Here is a 16264-nt window from a genome sequence, read left to right on the forward strand (position 1 = left end):
TTTATTTGACAGAGAGAAATCACAAGTAGGCAGAGGCAGGCGCAGAGAGAGAGAGGGAAGCGGGCTCCCTGCTGAGCAGAGAGCCCGATGCGGGACTCGATCCCAGGACCCTGAGATCATGACCTGAGCCGAAGGCAATGGCTTAACCCACTGAGCCACCCAGGCGCCCTGGAATTCGTAATTTAGATTACAGTGATGGAACTCGGTTTTACATGTCGTTTGGTGGTCTCTGGGCATGGAGAAGGAAAGGCACCAGGGAAGGAACAAAGAAAACTTCAGTTCTATAAAGTAATTTTTTAGTAAATACTGAGCAAAATGACAAAATGCTAACACTTGTTCATTTGGAGGTATGGTAATGTGGGTGTTTGTTCCTGTACCTTTCTGTGCTTTCAAAACCTTCCCAAGGTACAGATGAGAGATGATGTAAATAAATCATCATGATCTGCTGTCTGTAATAGATGTATATTCTTGGGCAGTGGGATCCCCAGGGGAGTTGTTCACTGTGCTGGAGGGTTTTGAGTGTGGCCGCTCTGGGCCTGCTGACCATCCCCAGAAATGCTTTTCTTGCTGCCCTGTCATGCAGGGGAGTGTTCTGAGTGTGCCAGCATGTTTTGGCTCTATGCACTTTTTCTAGAAGCTGTACTCTTTCTAGAAAACTCTTGGGGAATGATGGAGAATCTAGGCCTTGGAAAGAGGTATTTTAAAATCTTACATGTGTTATCAGCCTGTGTTAGCTGCAGAAGAAAGCGTTGTTGTTCATGGAAGTAATTGGTTTGTAGATGATATGTTACATGTGTGTACAGGTACGCAGAAATATGTCATTATCCCTAAGCCATGAGAGTATAAAGGCTTTATTCCTGTTATTTCTTTGTTTCATTTTTTAATTTTTTTACTTTTGTAAATATAAGTTCACTTACGACTTTCATGTTTTATTTACTTATTTTTTTGAAGATTTTATTCATTTGTTAGAGAGAGAGACAGCGCAAGCAAGGGGAACAGCAGGCAGAGGGAGAGAGAGAAGCCAGTTCTCTGCTGCGCAGGGAGCTGGATGAGGGGATCGATCCCAAGATCTAGAGATCATGACTTGAGCCGAAGGCAGATGCTTAACCATCTGAGCCACCCAGGCGCCCCAGACTTCCATGTTTTAACTAAGAGTTACTTAAATGCCCAAATGGTCATCAACAGTAAAACGGATCCTCCTCGCTCATGCTCTCTCTCACTGTCTCTCTCTCTCAAATAAAAATAAAATAAAATCTTTAAAAAAAAAAAAAAAACAGTAAAACGGATAGATTTTGTATCTTCACAGTGGAATATCGTAGCAGGGCAAACAAACAAAATACAGTTACTTGTATAACTTTATGGATGAATCTTGCAAAAATAATGTCGAGTAGAAGAAGCCAGACACAAAAAAGAATACTTATTATATGGTTTCATTTATATAACGTCAAAAAACTGGCAAAGCAAGTCTGTAGTGGTTTTTTGTGTTTTTTTCTTTTATTTGACAGACAGAGATCACAAGTAGGCAGAGAGAGGGGAGGAAGCAGGCTCCCTGCTGAGCAGAGAGCCCAATGCGGGGCTCGATTCCAGGACCCTGGGATCATGACCTGAGCTGAAGGCAGAGGCTTTAACCCACTGAGCTACCCAGGCGCCCCAAGTCTGTAGTGTTTTAATTAAGACAGTTGTTACCATTGCAACACGGGTTGGGGAGCGTGTCAAAAGGAGGATTCTGGGACACATATAATGTCTTGACCTGGTTGCTTATGTGGGTATGTTTGTTTTATGAAGAATGATCAGTCTGTATATTTGTATATTATTTGTACACTTTCTCTATGTGTAATTCAAAGTTTCCCCAAAAGTTGCTTAAGTAACAACACTTAGGTATGTCTAATAATACTAATATCCATCTTGTTAGAGGAAAGAAATGTCCCCACATAGTTGTCCTTCGTGTTTAACATGTTTTCACTCTTCCATTTTGACTTGGGACATTTTTATGAATGCACGTATTTTAATTATAATTATGTAAACAGTGATGAATTTTCATCAAGAATGTATTTTGAGTGCTCGCTTCGGCAGCACATATACTAAAATTGGAAGAATGTATTTTGACCTCCATTTTGTAAGCCTATTTAATTCGTAAATTGATATTTTTTATAACACCATTAATAGTGTTCAGTTCAATTGTGATGCTTTTTTTAGTTTATGGTGAAGATTTCGTTAATTGATTATTTTTGTTCATATCAGAGTAATTGCCCATATTTGATTTGTTGATTACTTTGGGGCCCCATATCAGATTTTACTAGTTAACAGCTTTTGCCTTTGTGAGTTTTTCTTTGTGATCATTTATTGCTACCAAGTTTAATTTTCCAGTTTCAGATTTTATGTATCTGAATTTTATCAAGTTTTATTGTCAGGGTTTTTTTTTAAAAAGATTTTATTTATTTGACAGGGAGAGAGATCATGAGTAGGCAGAGAGGTAGGCAGAGGCAGGGGGAAAAGCAGGCTCCCTGCTGAGCAGAGAGCTCGATGAGGAACTCGATTCCAGGACCCTGGGATCATGACCTGAGCCAAAGGCAGAGGCTTAACCCACTGAGCCACCCAGGTGTCCCTATTCTGTTGTTTTTTGTTTTTTGGGTTTTTTTAATTATTTATTTATTTGACAGAGATCACAAGTAGGCAGAGAAGCAGGCAGAGAGAGAGGAGGAAGCAGGCTCCCTGCTGCGCAGAAAGCCCTACTCGGAGCTCCATCCCAGGACACGGGGATCATGACCCGAGCCGAAGGCAGAGGCTTTAACCCATTGAACCACCCAGGCGCCCCTATTCTGTCGGTTCTAAGAACAAATGTTACTGTGTTTGGTTTTTGCCTTTAATTGTATTTGGGGTTGATGATTTCTATCTAATTTTTCCTGGTTTTTCTAATATTTCTTAGGTCAACACACACATTTTTGTCCCTGAAAATTTTTCATGATTTTTAGCTGTTGGCTTGATACTGTCCTACTAATACTCATCATAGACAGGATAAAACTGATAAAGTCTATTAGTAATTTTTAAAAAATATTTTATTATTTATTTGACAGTGAGAGAGAGCACAAGCAGGGGGAGCAGCAGGCAGAGGGAAAAGCTGGGTCCCTGCTAAGCAGGGAGCCCAATGTGGGACTCAACCCCAGGACCCTTGGGATTACAACCTGGCAGCCGCTTAACCGACTGAGCCCCCCCAGACGCCCCCATTAGTAATCTTTTGCAGCACAGTGCTCTGGTAGGACAAGAACATGGGGTCAGAGTGCCTTCCAGGGTGAATGTGCCATTCTTAGCTGTCTTGGTCAGTGTGTCTTCACCGTTTCTCCACTTGTAGGCGGCCTTACAGAAACAGCAGGAAGTAGCAGTCGCCGGGGCTTCTTTGCCCGCGTCCTCAAAAGTGAATGCATCGGCTCCAGGCGATAGGATGCCAGTCAACGGACAGGCCAGAACTCACACTGACAACCCAGAAAAAGAAATTGAACCAGAAGCTGCAGAAGCAGCTGTGGAGAATGGACCAAAAGGTATGACTTGGTAGATACGTGTGTCTGTCCAGATGTCATAACTGAGGTTCATGGGAATTGAGTCAGGAGTCTGGCTTGCTGGCTTTGGAGCACATTCTGGGAGAGTTGAATGCTTTTGTACCCTTTTGAGTCTGAATCTGGTGCTTCTGGTGACCCTTAGCAAAGGATGGAAGAGCACGTCAGAGGACTTAAGGATACCTTGGGTTGTGGGTTGGTTATCTATTCCTATGTGACAAATTATGCCCAGGTTTGGCAGCTTCTGGTAACAGCTTTTTTAGTGTCTCACACAGTGGGTGAGATTCCTGGGGTTTTGGGAACTGAGGAACAGCTTAGCTGAGCGGTGGTGGTTCTGGTCCCAGGAAGGTTCATTCGTGATGCGGGCCGGAGCTGAAGTCAGGTGAAGGCTCCACGGGCACCAGAGGCTCTGCTTCCATGGTGCTTTCCTCCATGACTGGTAGGCTGGTGCTGGCTATTGGCAGGAGGCCACAGTTCCTTGCCCTGTGAAGCTTCTCCTTTGGGCTGAGTTTCCTTGACGCAGTGGCTGGCTTCCTCCAGAAAACACGATGCGAGGGACCAAGACAAGTGGTGGTGTCTTTCATGCTCTAACTTTGAAAGTAGTACATCATGCTGGCACCATATTCTGTTGGCCACACTTAGCGACCCTGGGATGTTGTGGGTGGTGACCTCCCGAGTCCCTGAACACCCAGACGGGGATCACAGGGTTGGGGGCATCTTGGGGACTGCCTACCAAATATTGCAGTATTTTTTGAGACTAAAGTACCAGAAGATAAGTTAGTGTTTTCAAAGGTCTAGCTTTTTATGGGCAGCTCATTCATTCCTTCAGCAACTGACTGAAGATTTTCTGAGTGCCAAGGGAACAGCATGAGGCAGAAGGACACACGAAGTGCAAACCATAGCCGCAGACAAGCTGTGCTTGGGAGAGAGGCACGCTGTAGGTTGAGAGTTTGTGATGTAGGGACTGTGACCGAGTCACAGGGGTCAGCAGAGGCTTCCTGGGGGAGAGCGGTCTGACTGGAGAGAGCCAAAGCAAGGCTAGGCGCTAACTTAGGAAGGAGAAGAACATAGCAGGGCTGGTGGTCTTGGTGGTGGTGTGGTTCTGGGTGGTGGTGTGCAGAAAGTTAGTTTCAGACATCTGTCTTGTCTTTTTAGAGTAAGTAACAGAAAACCGCTTTGGATAAGACCTTGAAGATCCCATTGTTTAACCTCTCTTCCCTTTTATCCTTATAAGAATTTATCAGGGTTTTTTTTGTTGTTGTTTTATTTTAATAATCTCCACACCCAGCATGGGGCTCAAACCATGACCCCAAGGTCAAGAGTCGCAGGCTCCACCGGCTGAACCGGCCTGGTGGCCCAGGTCTCCCAGTATTTTCAGATGAATCTTTCGTCAAAGGTTCTGTGAGCGCGTCTGACAAACCTGCTGAGGGACTGCTACATGCAGAGACGTGGCAACAGAACTTTCCCCTTTTCTGTTCAGCCCGTAGCAGGGCTGTCCTGTCCAGATTTTTCTGTTTCCGTGAGCTCCTTTAGAATAGCCCCTGGAGCTTTGGGATCCACAGAGGTCGAGGCTTTTATTTTTTCTTGACAGACTGAAGTAAAAGCCCAGCTTTCTTTGTGTGGATCCAAAAGTGAATTTATTCCTAAGTCCAGAGATACCCTTCATTATTAGGTTTCCCTGGTACCAGCTAGGAGGTTTCCAAAGTCAGTCTTAAATCCGTGCTCATACGTAATCAGAAAAAAATCACTTCTATGATTGTGGATTGCGTATGTTCCTTGAGGCGTTGTGCTGACATTGGTAGAAAGTTCAGGGGGACGCTTTGCTGGGGAGCCCGTGTATTCTTCAGGTAGACTCGATGGCAGGTGGCGCCTCACTGTGGCCAGGCGGGGGTCCTGTGTGAGTTGGCCGCCTGCTGCAGGCGAGGGCTCGTCCTCTTCAGCGTGTGTAATTCCTGTTGCCTTTAGACTCTCTTCCAGTAATAGCAGCTCCGTCCATGTGGACACGCCCGCAAATCAAAGACTTTAAAGAGAAGATTCGGCAGGATGCAGACTCCGTGATTACAGTGGGCCGAGGAGAAGTGGTCACTGTCCGAGTCCCCACCCACGAAGAAGGATCATACCTCTTTTGGGAATTTGCTACAGACAATTATGACATTGGATTTGGGGTGTACTTTGAATGGACAGACTCTCCAAACACTGCTGTCAGCGTGCATGTCAGCGAGTCCAGTGATGACGACGAGGAGGAGGAAGGTAGAGCCGGTGGTCCATATTGACGAGTCCTGGGTTGTGTTGGCAAAAATGGCATGGTTCCCGTGTCAGCCACCCTTATGCTTCCTGATTAACACTTTCTAGACAGGGATTCATCTCTTCATAAGTGGGAACTCAGCTGAAAAGGCTGGGAGACAGGCCAGCCTGCCAGGAGGGACTGGGGTCCAAACATGACATTGTTTTAACGCCGGCAGGTCTGTCTGGCAGTGTGTTATGGTACTGCTTCCTCAGTACGGTTTTACTTCCAGCATTTTGTGTTGGAAAGCCAAATGTGCAAGATCATTTCGAAAAATTTTAAAAGAGCAAGCAAGAAATTCTGCCAACTCTGGAATTTATTCAAATTTACAATTCTGATATTAGCTTTTTAGGTCGTTACTCTTAAGATTTTTTTTTATATAAATACAGAAACTCTTACCAGAACATCGTACCTAAAAGAAATGCCAGCTGTTATTCCCCATTTTACACGAGTGTAATTTTATATTTTCTCTAAGTAGACAAAACAGTGTTAACCAGAACAGTCTAAATCCTCCTGGTTTAGGAAGTAGGTTATAAAATGTATGCATATTAATGGAGAAGATGGTCTCCTTAATTCTGTTTTGCAGAAAAGATAGAGCTCAAGGCTTTGGTCCATACCTAGTGAGCACTGAGTTCCTGGGTTGGCTTGGCTGAGGCTGGTGTGGAAGGAGTGCCCTGGCCATGGGACTGGAGAGGCGGCCTCTGGTTCTTGGGACTAGCTAAACTTTTGGGTGATGTGCAGAACAGCTGCTTGTGTTTGAAGATGGTTGGTAGCGCTTCCCAGAGATTGCATCAGGTTACACTGGAAGAGGCAGTAGTCAAGAGATTTGTGGAGGCAGGCTAGATGTTTAGTCCGCCATCAAGGCGCGCAATTGGATCTGGGCCCTGCGCGTGCCGCACACCAGGCCCTCTGAGGCCATGTGTGGTGACACGTGTGGGCCTGTGTTATTGAGGAGCTGCTTTGTCCCGCGGAACTTTGATTTCTGCCACTTTTATCTCTGAGGACCGGAGCCAGGTAAAGCCTGGCCCACAGACCCAGGAGTGAGCAAAGAGCAAAGCAGAGGCAAGAGAGACCCGAGCAGGTGTGCCCCGACGCCCGTGGCAGCTGCCCCTGAGCAACATCAGGGCTGGCGACTGGCCTCTCTGATGTGCCACAGGGACTTATGAAAATCAGACTGCAAATGTCTAGGACAGGAGATGTGTGTGTGTGCTGACCGTTGTACCGCTTAGGAGCTTTGTGGCTGGTGTAGAAGGCTCTGCGCAGAAGCACGTTGGGGTGATCTGTTTGCCCTGGCTTGCCTGGAGAGTCTCCAAAGGGAGGTTGTCCTATTGTGAGCCCTCTGCTGACTGTCGTTTCTGGGCCAGGGATTGGGCGGGGCACCAGTGAACCCCGCTGGGGTCCAGAGCCTCTCTAGAGCCAGGAGTCATGCCGAACCCTTGATCTTTGCTCTCCTGTGTAACATCCCTCAGATGGGAATGGGTTTACTTGTTCTCACGTCAGGCCTAATAATCATCAAATGATTTCCATCTAAATCTAAGCTGTTACTACCCCTGTGTGAGCCGAAACGGGATTTATTGAGGATTTATTGCTCCCAGGAGTTGTTTGCAAAGAGTGAGCATAACTTGGTCCTTTTTGAAGATTTAGCTCACAGACTGTGTGTGTCTCCATGGCTCCTGAGGAAGGCTACCGTGCCACTGTGTCTTGTCCCCACAGTGCATTTTATGGGGGTCCTTTTAGCTTGGATTAAGATGGAAGAGCGGTCCAGTCTTTCTCTTTGTTGCTTTGGGTTTTTTCCCTCCATTGAGTCTTGAAAACTACAGGAGTTTGTTCTCTCTGCAGAAGTGTGGCTGTTACCCATCTTCCTGCTCTGATTCTTCCTGTCTTTATTGCTGCCAGGTCCCAAGTCTTTGCTTAACTTGACGAAAGGTGCATTGCTCATCTGTCCTAGTAACCTTTAGTTTTACAGGTTTTGAACAAAATCTGGGTCTTGAATACCAATAATCTGTTCATGGATATTTTTTTTAAAGATTTTTAAATTTTATTTTATTTATTTGACAGAGATCACAAGTAGGCAGAGAGGCAGGTGGAGAGAGAGAGGAGGAAGCAGGCTCCCCACCAAGCAGAGAGCCCGATGCGGGGCTCGATCCCAGGACCCTGGGATCTTAACCCTCTGAGCTACCCAGGCACCCCTGTTCATGGATGTTCTTAAAAACAATGGTTTGCATTTTGAATGCAAAACTCTGTATTTCTCATTTGCAAATGAAGGACATTTAAATATTGCTGTGATGAAGCAGATCTGGTTTGGGTCTGTTTATCAGAATGTCATTTGCTTTTTTTTTTTTAAGTAAACTTTTTTATTTTAGAATAATTTTAGATTTATAGAAAAGTTGCAAAGAGTTCCTGTGTACTCTACATACAGTTCCACTTAATGTTAACACCCGTTTATACTGCGGTACGTTCATCATCACTAATGAACCGATGTAAATACATTGTGATTGGCCAAAGTCCGTATGTATCAGATTTCCTTAGTTTTTATCTAATGTTCCATGATCCCAACCAGAATGCCACATTATAGTTAGTTATCCTGTTTCCTTCAACTCCTCTTGCCCATGAGAGTTTCTCAGACTTGACCTGTTTCAATTCCTGATAGTGACCCCTGACAGTTAACGGATGTTGTCAGAATTCACTCTGCCGTGTTACGGACCCGACCCGAAGGTCTTTTATCTTCCATGCTGCGTATTCCTGACCTGTTTGCATTTGATATGCGGAACAGGTTTTAAGCTGGTTTGTAATTTCTCACTCCTGTAGGTTTCCAGAGGTATTTTTTTCCTAACCGCATATCATTACAGTTCAGAAACTATTAAGTGGGACAGACGTAGGATCAGAGCTCCCTTTTTGCTGCTGGGGTTGTCTCTGGGTTGGCACGGGCCTGTAGCAAAAGGTGTAGATTTTCAGAGTGTCTCTGAATGCCTGCCTCTCTACTGTGGTTTCCTCGTTTTACTCTCTGAGGTGTACAGAACATGATAGTCCTCAGGAGTTCAATTGTCCCTTCCTAAAACAGAACTTTCATGTTGTTGAGGAAGAGGACAAGAGCATCATTTTCCTTGTTGCTCAGAGAAGCAAGGTTCCGCCTGGCGGGAGGAGTGAGGACTCGAGTGGGTGTCCCTGGGGAAGAGTGGGGCTCAGACGTGGGAGCGGTGGTCAGAGTCCAGGGAGAGAGAGGTGCTGGCTGCTTCCCCCACCAGGTAGCAGCTGCCGAGATACAGGAGCGAACAAATGAACAAAAGACGAAACCGGGATGTGCTCATGGGCACATGCATTGTAGAGTGGCTCCAGAGAATTCCTGAGGAGCTGTTTCTCAGAGGAAGGACGGGGTTGCAGTGCTTGAGGCAAATGTGGTTTTCCCAGTTCTGTTCACTGACAAGTCTCATTCTGTCTCACAGAAAATGTCAGTAGTGAAGAGAAAGCCAAACAGCATGCCGCCAAGCCTCTGCTGGACGAGATCGTGCCTGTCTACCGGCGGGACTGCCATGAAGAAGTGTACGCCGGCAGCCACCAGTACCCAGGGAGAGGGGTCTACCTCCTCAAGTTCGACAACTCCTACTCTTTGTGGAGGTCAAAATCCGTCTACTACAGAGTCTATTACACTAGATAAAGATGTTGTTACAGAGTCTGGAGTCTAGGGCTGGGCAGAAGACAGCATTTAGTTTGGAATTTCTTTGGACTTTTCTGGAGCATTGCAGTCAGTGTTTATCCTGTTGATTTTGGTCTGACGGCTGGTGGACTCTTGTTGGAGCTCAGGGTTCCCATGAGACCCTTTAGCATTAATACTCTGGGGCTCGGGGGATTCCTCAGAGCCCTCCAGCCCTTGGGTGCTGCCCACCAGAGTCACTAACGGATGCTGAAGTTCCAGGAGCTACGCGTTAAATCTTTAAGGTCTCCAGAATAAAACCTCCCCACGTTGACCCCACCTGGCTGATGGTGAGTCCGTTGCTGCCTGCTCCATGTGTCTTATGAGAGCCCATAGTTACAGGGACCGCAGATGGGACGGCCTCATGACAGTAGTCTGCCTGAGGTGCAGCTGACTTTGATGAAGGTCATCATTTTTAAAACTTAAAAACTCAAGACCTCACAGATGATCGTAGACAGATTGCCTCAATTCAGTTTTGTTCTGAACGACCCAGATTGTTTTTGCTTTGAGTGCAGCTGTTAGTTCACAGTTGTAGTACAGAGAATTACTTTCTGAGATAATCTTAAGAATGTTCAAAGCTGATTGATAATTGAACTATCAAGACACCTAGAACACCTCAGACATCCGTCTCAGCAAGCCTGTGCTTGGTCCTTTGCTCTTCCTCTGGTACTCACTCTACCAAGTAACAAAAGCAAAATTAACTCATTTTTGTCTCGATTGGGCTTTGTAGAACATCTCAAATTAAAACCGTTTTCTACACAAGCATATAGGTAGGGGTTTTGTAAACTCAAATTGGCACCTACTGAAGTAAAATATATAAAATCACTTAAATGTAATTCGCTGTGTGGGGAATAACATTGCACTAAATGGAAATCACTGCCAGAGACAGTCCATTTTCTTTTCATGTGTTAATACTTAGGCACAGACCCTATACGATTCCAGTTTGGAATTGCTTACTAGAGAGAATTGGAAACACATATGCCCATGCTTAAATTTTTTTATAGCTTTAATCTGTATTATGTCTTTATAGCTGGGAAGAGGTACACTTTTGTTTTCCTTACTGAAAACAAATATGGATTAATTGCCTCACGTTTGTATAAGTGATCGACTAGTGTAGAGATTCTTGTTTTCATAAGGGAGGGTGGTACAGCTAGAAAGCGACAAAGACGGCAATACACACGTAATGTTACTGTATGTTGTTACTGAAATACTTAGATTTTTACAATTTCAAATCATACATCACTTCTTGTAGGAAGGTCTCCGTTGATTAGCTGCGTTATATACAGTTCCTGCGTAAGGGGCTGTTGGTTTCTGTGTGCTGCATTTCTGTTTTTTAATACCTGGTTTTGTACATACCTAACTCTGTTCTCTTTTGGTTATTTGGAAACTGGATTATTTTCTCTCCTAAGCAGTGCTTAATTTGTGTTTTTTAATTTTGATTCACTAGTTCCAGCTCAGAGGTGTCCACACTGTTCTGTCCAGAACACTTTCAGGCTCTCCGTCAGCTCTCGTGTATATATGGTATAGAAACCATGGCGTTAGGCACTTCTTGGCTTTTTTTTTTTTTTTTTTTAAATGAGAAAATACTGTATTTAAAATGTAAAATAAACTTTTAAAAAGCAGGCACTAATATATATTTCTTCCAGCCTTTGATTACAGATGTGTCCTTGCACATGTGTTGAAGTGAATTATCTTCTAAAAATATCATTGTTCTCGGGAGCAGTGTATGTCACTTTACATAAGCAGTGGTTCCTGTCATGTGCTCATGTCAGAACATTTTTTGGTTTTAAACTTTTTTATTGCCTTTGGCTGTTGATTAGTACAGTACAAGTGCGATTTCAAAAAGACCTTGAGAATAATATATTTAATCAATTAAAATGTTTATCTGTAATCCGTTGACGTTTCATTAATACAGTTACTCTCTGAAGTGTTAGTCCTGTATTTCCTCATTTGTGAAGGATGAGAAGAAATGGCTCAGAAGATCTTTTTTGTTTTAAAAAGTTAAACACCAACAACAGACTCTTTCTGACTGATCAGTTTTTGCTGGGAATTGCCCCAGTGAGTTAGGATACATTTTAAAGTTTTCAGTCTGCTTGGTGGAAAGGAAAGTACTGACTTCTTATTGAAAGACTTACGAAAAAAAAAAAAAAGAAAGAAAGAGACTTATGATTATTTCCCCTACACAGCCACGTGCGTAGCGTATTTCTTGAAGTTCTGGGACCCCCTGCCCTGAAATCCTTTCTGAAGTCTGGCCCCTGTAAGTATAATGTGGAGCGCCAGAAATGGTTCTATAAATGACCCCCCTGAAATGCAGGCTGACTTGGACCTCAGATTTTGTTTGCTTGTGGGAGAGACAGAACAAGCTGGTTGCCTTGGGGTTTTATTGCTGTGTTGGGACACCATGAATGCTTAAGGAGTACATCTTGGAAGCCATGCCACTGAGTTTGTTTGTTTGTTTGTTTTTAATTTGACAGAGATCACAAGTAGACAGGCAGGCAGAGAGACAGAGAGGAGGAAGCAGGCTCCCTGCTGAGCAGGGAGGTTTGATCCCAGGACCCTGAGATCATGACCTGAACTGAAGGCAGAGGCTTTAACCCACTGAGCCACCCAGGTGTCCCTCTTTTTTTTTTTTTTTTTTTTTTTAAGATTTTACTTTATTTGACAGAGATCACACATAGGCAGAGAGGCAGGCAGAGAAAAAGGGAGAAGCAGGCTCCCTGCTGAGTAGAGAGTCTGATATGGGGCTTGATACTAGGACCCTGAGATCATGACCTTAGCCTAAGGCAGAGGTGGTTAACCCACTGAGCCACCCAGACACCCCTACCATGCCACTGAGTATTGACCGTCCACCTTATGGAAGAGGAGAAGCAACCCGTTCAAAATCAGAAGTGATGGCTAAAATTCATTGGGGGCTCCCAAGTGTAGCAGTCTGTGACCGAAACCGGCTTTGCGTCGTCTTTTCCCAGCTGAGCTCAGCTCAGCACTTCCATCAGCGCCCTGAAAATGTGTGCCTGTGATCTCCTTGGGAGAGAGCCAGTCTGAACTTTATTTCAAAATATGTATTAATCGGACTTGGGCTTTTTTTTTTTTTTTTTTTTTTAAGATTTATTTATTTATTTATTTGACAGACAGATCACAAGCAGACAGAGAGGAAGGCAGAGAGAGAGAGGGGAGGAAGCAGGCTCCCTGCTGAGCAGAGAGCCCAACGTGGGTCTCGATCCCAGGACCCTGGGATCATGACCTGAGCCGAAGGCAGCGGCTTAACACACTGAGCCACCCAGGCGCCCCTCGGACTTGGGCTTTTATCTCACATGTATTCACTTAAGATTCTTCAGCTTGCTCATGGAGAGCTTTTTTTTTTTTTTTTTAAAGATTTTATTTATTTATTTGACAGAGAGAAATCACAAGTAGATGGAGAGGCAGGCAGAGAGAGAGAGAGAGGGAAGCAGGCTCCCTGCCGAGCAGAGAGTCTGATGCGGGACTCGATCCCGGGACCCTGAGATCATGACCTGAGCCGAAAGCAGCGGCCCAACCCACTGAGCCACCCAGGCGCCCCCATGGAGAGCTTTTTTTTTTTTTTTTTTTTTTGAAGATTTTATTTATTTATTTGTCATAGAGAGAGAAGTGAGAGCAAGCATAGGCAGACAGAGTGGCAGGCAGAGGCAGAGGGAGAAGCAGGCTCCCCGCCAAGCAAGGAGCCCGATGTGGGACTCGATCCCAGGACTCTGGGATCATGACCCGAGCCGAAGGCAGCAGCCCAACCAACTGAGCCACCCAGGCGTCCCATGGAGAGCTTTTTAAGATCAAGTTGATTACTGTCTTTCCAATACCCTTCTTTGGAATAAATTATGTGATCCTTATTTCAGGTGCTTATTATGTTGCTTGATTTATTTTGTAATAAAAGAAGCATTAGCTCCATTCTTATTAGTTGACAGGCCACTTTTTTTTTTTTTTTAAGATTTTATTTATTTATTTGACAGACAGAGATCACAAGTAGGCAGAGAGGCAGGCAGAGAGAGAGAGAGGAGGAAGCAGGCTCTCCGCGGAGCAGACAGCCCGACGCGGGGCTCGATCCCAGGACCCTGGGATCATGACCTGAGCCGAAGGCAGAGGCTTTAACCCACTGAGCCACCCAGGCGCCCCAAAGATTTTTTTTTTTTTTAATTTGTTTATTTGACAGAGAGAAACAAAGAGAGGGATCATAAGCAGAGGGAGTGGGAGAGTGAGAAACAGGCTTCCCGCTGAGCAGGGAGCCCAATTTGGGGCACAATCCCAGGACCCTGGGATCATGACCTGAGCCGAAGGCAGTTGGTTAACTGAGCCACCCAGGTGCCCTCAGTTAGATAATTTTTGTATATATTGATTTATTAGCATTAAATATATAGTAGCATCTATCCTGATCATTCATTATATAGAAGTAATTTCTGCCAGTTTATTGCTAATCTGTCTTTATGGTTTTAGGTCTGTTTATAAATACCTATGTTTGGTCGTAGATGTTATAAGCTATATCAATTTCATTCAGTTTTTTCTTTTATGACATTTCCATATATATATACATACACACACATATATATGTGTATATATATATCTGCTTCTAAACTCTGTTCCATTTATGTGACCACTTATGTGCTATTACTATAAATTAGTTTCAAAATATATTTTTATTTTTATACAAGGCAAATCTCCCATTTTTTGGATGCTTTTTCTTACCCATTTTTGAACCTTTGTTCTGTATGAATATTTAATCATTAGCCTGTCATATACCATGAAAAGTCTTAACGGGATTTACATTGGAGTTTTGCATGACTTTCTAGGTTGATTGAGAGAGCTTACATTGCCTTTATGAGAGATTGGTAGTGGGGTACTTGGATGGCTCAGTTGGTTAAGTGTCTGCCTTTGCCTTGGGTCATGATCCTGGGATTGAGCCTCACGTTGGGCTCCCTGCTCAGTAAGGAGTCTGCTGCTTCCTCTCTCACTCTCCCCGCTTGTGCTTGTTCTCTCTCTTTCTCAAATAAATAAAATCTTCCCAAAAAAGACTGGTAGTTCCGCGCTCTTAAATGGTATCCAGTAACAGAGACGGAAAGCCAAACAACCCTTAAGCGGTCGTCGCTGGCATTAATTGGTTAGGAGGCCGACTAATGTGGGACATAAAGTGGTTCAAATAAGATAGTCCGAGCTTATGAAGAGGCCAGAGGAGGCAGGTGGTACAGGTCGGGTTGGTTCCAGGGTTGCATGAAACAATTGAAAGCCCCAGGTTCCTTTAATTCTGTTTCTCTGCCATGCTAGAGGGTGGGATTCTTTTGTAATCATGGTTACAAGCAGGCATGCCAGGATCACATCGCCCGCCCACTAGGGCATAGCGGGGTAGGCAGGGGCACATGCCCATTTTAAGGGGAGAACCCTTATTTCTGTTCCATCAGCAAGCAATTCGTCCCAGGGCCCTCTCCGGCAGCAGTGTCTGCTGGGTGGTCACGTGTCCAGCCACAACTCAGAGTGGGTGTGTCTGCTCTGAAACAGGCATGGCTTCCAGCGCACAGGCTGCATCTGTCAGGTGAGTTCGGATATCTATATCCCCATTACAAGAGTCCTACTCATTTATTGGGGAAATTTTAGATCATATGCAGAGACGAAAAGAATGAAAGTAGAATGATAAACTTCCCACAAAGAATAGTTATCATTTGGGAACTTCCTTCTGGTGTTTTTTCTTCTAATTTTCACTTGTAGAATTCTAACATACAAGAAGGTGGAGAGCATAGGACGAGTTCCCGTTCCCACCACCCACACTGGTCACACTGGTTGTTGTTTTTGCCTCCACTGGTCATCAGATTTTGTTGAAGTAATAAAAGAGGAATAAGAGAGTTTGAGCAACATGTCCCGTTTCCTGATGACCATCAGCTCTTTCTTCTTCCCAAAGATAATCGTCACCCTGATTTTGAGGTTTATATAATATTGTTCATTGCCAGAAAAAGGAGATAGTATAGTTTTGCAGAGTGCTTTTGAATTTTATATGCAATCCAAGGAAAATACATTTATACATTCTCGCCTACCTAATACACTCTATGGCTTTTGTCACTTAAAAACTAATTTTGCGGGGGTGCCTGGGTGGCTCAGTGGGTTTAAGCCTCTGCCTTCGGCTCAGGTCATGATCCCAGGGTCCTGGCATGGAGCCCTGCATGCCCCAGGAGTCCTCCTCTCTCTCTGCCTGCCTCCTCTCTGCCTACTTGTGATCTCTATCAAAAAAATAAATAAAAATCTTAAAAAAAAAAAAAAAGCAAACTTATTTTGGTAATCTTCCTATATCAGTACGTAGGAGCTTCACGTGGATTTGTTTTCCATTGTGTTTGGTGAAAATCATGCAGTTAACCATTTTAAAGTGTACGGTTCAGGATGCCTGGGGGGCTCAGTCAGACAAGTGTCTGCCTTCAGCTCAGGTCATGTTCTCCAGGGTCCTGGGATCGAGAGTTCTGCATCAGGCTCCTTGCTCAGTGGGGAGTCTGCTTCGCTGTCTGCCTACCCCTCCCCCCTCTCTGACAAATAAAAATTTTTTAAAAAATCTTGGGACGCCTGGGTGGCTCAGTTGGTTGGATGACTGCCTTCGGCTTGGGTCGTGATCCCGGAGTCCTGGGATCAAGTCCCGCATCGGGCTCCCAGCTCCATGCGGAGTCTGCTTCTCCCTCTGACCTTCTCCTTGCTCATGCTCTCTCTCACTGTCTCTCTCTCAAATAAATAAATAAATAA

The 16264-nt window shown here is 44.5% G+C and overlaps 1 protein-coding gene across 1 annotated transcript in view; it reads left to right on the forward strand.

Moving 5' to 3' along the window:
* The window catches only part of ACBD3 (acyl-CoA binding domain containing 3), a 40207-nt gene extending 28790 nt beyond the window's left edge, over nt 1–11417 (forward strand). The window contains exons 6-8 of the mRNA XM_044267398.1: nt 3350–3536; nt 5517–5801; nt 9279–11417. Of these exons, the coding sequence (XP_044123333.1) occupies nt 3350–3536; nt 5517–5801; nt 9279–9490 (684 nt within the window). The 3' untranslated portion in view covers nt 9491–11417. The remainder of the gene's footprint in view (nt 1–3349; nt 3537–5516; nt 5802–9278) is intronic.
* Nucleotides 11418–16264: the final 4847 nt, after the last annotated feature.

The sequence above is a fragment of the Neovison vison genome, chromosome 10 (genome assembly GCF_020171115.1).
Source record: "Neovison vison isolate M4711 chromosome 10, ASM_NN_V1, whole genome shotgun sequence".
NCBI classification, from domain to species: domain Eukaryota; kingdom Metazoa; phylum Chordata; class Mammalia; order Carnivora; family Mustelidae; genus Neogale; species Neogale vison.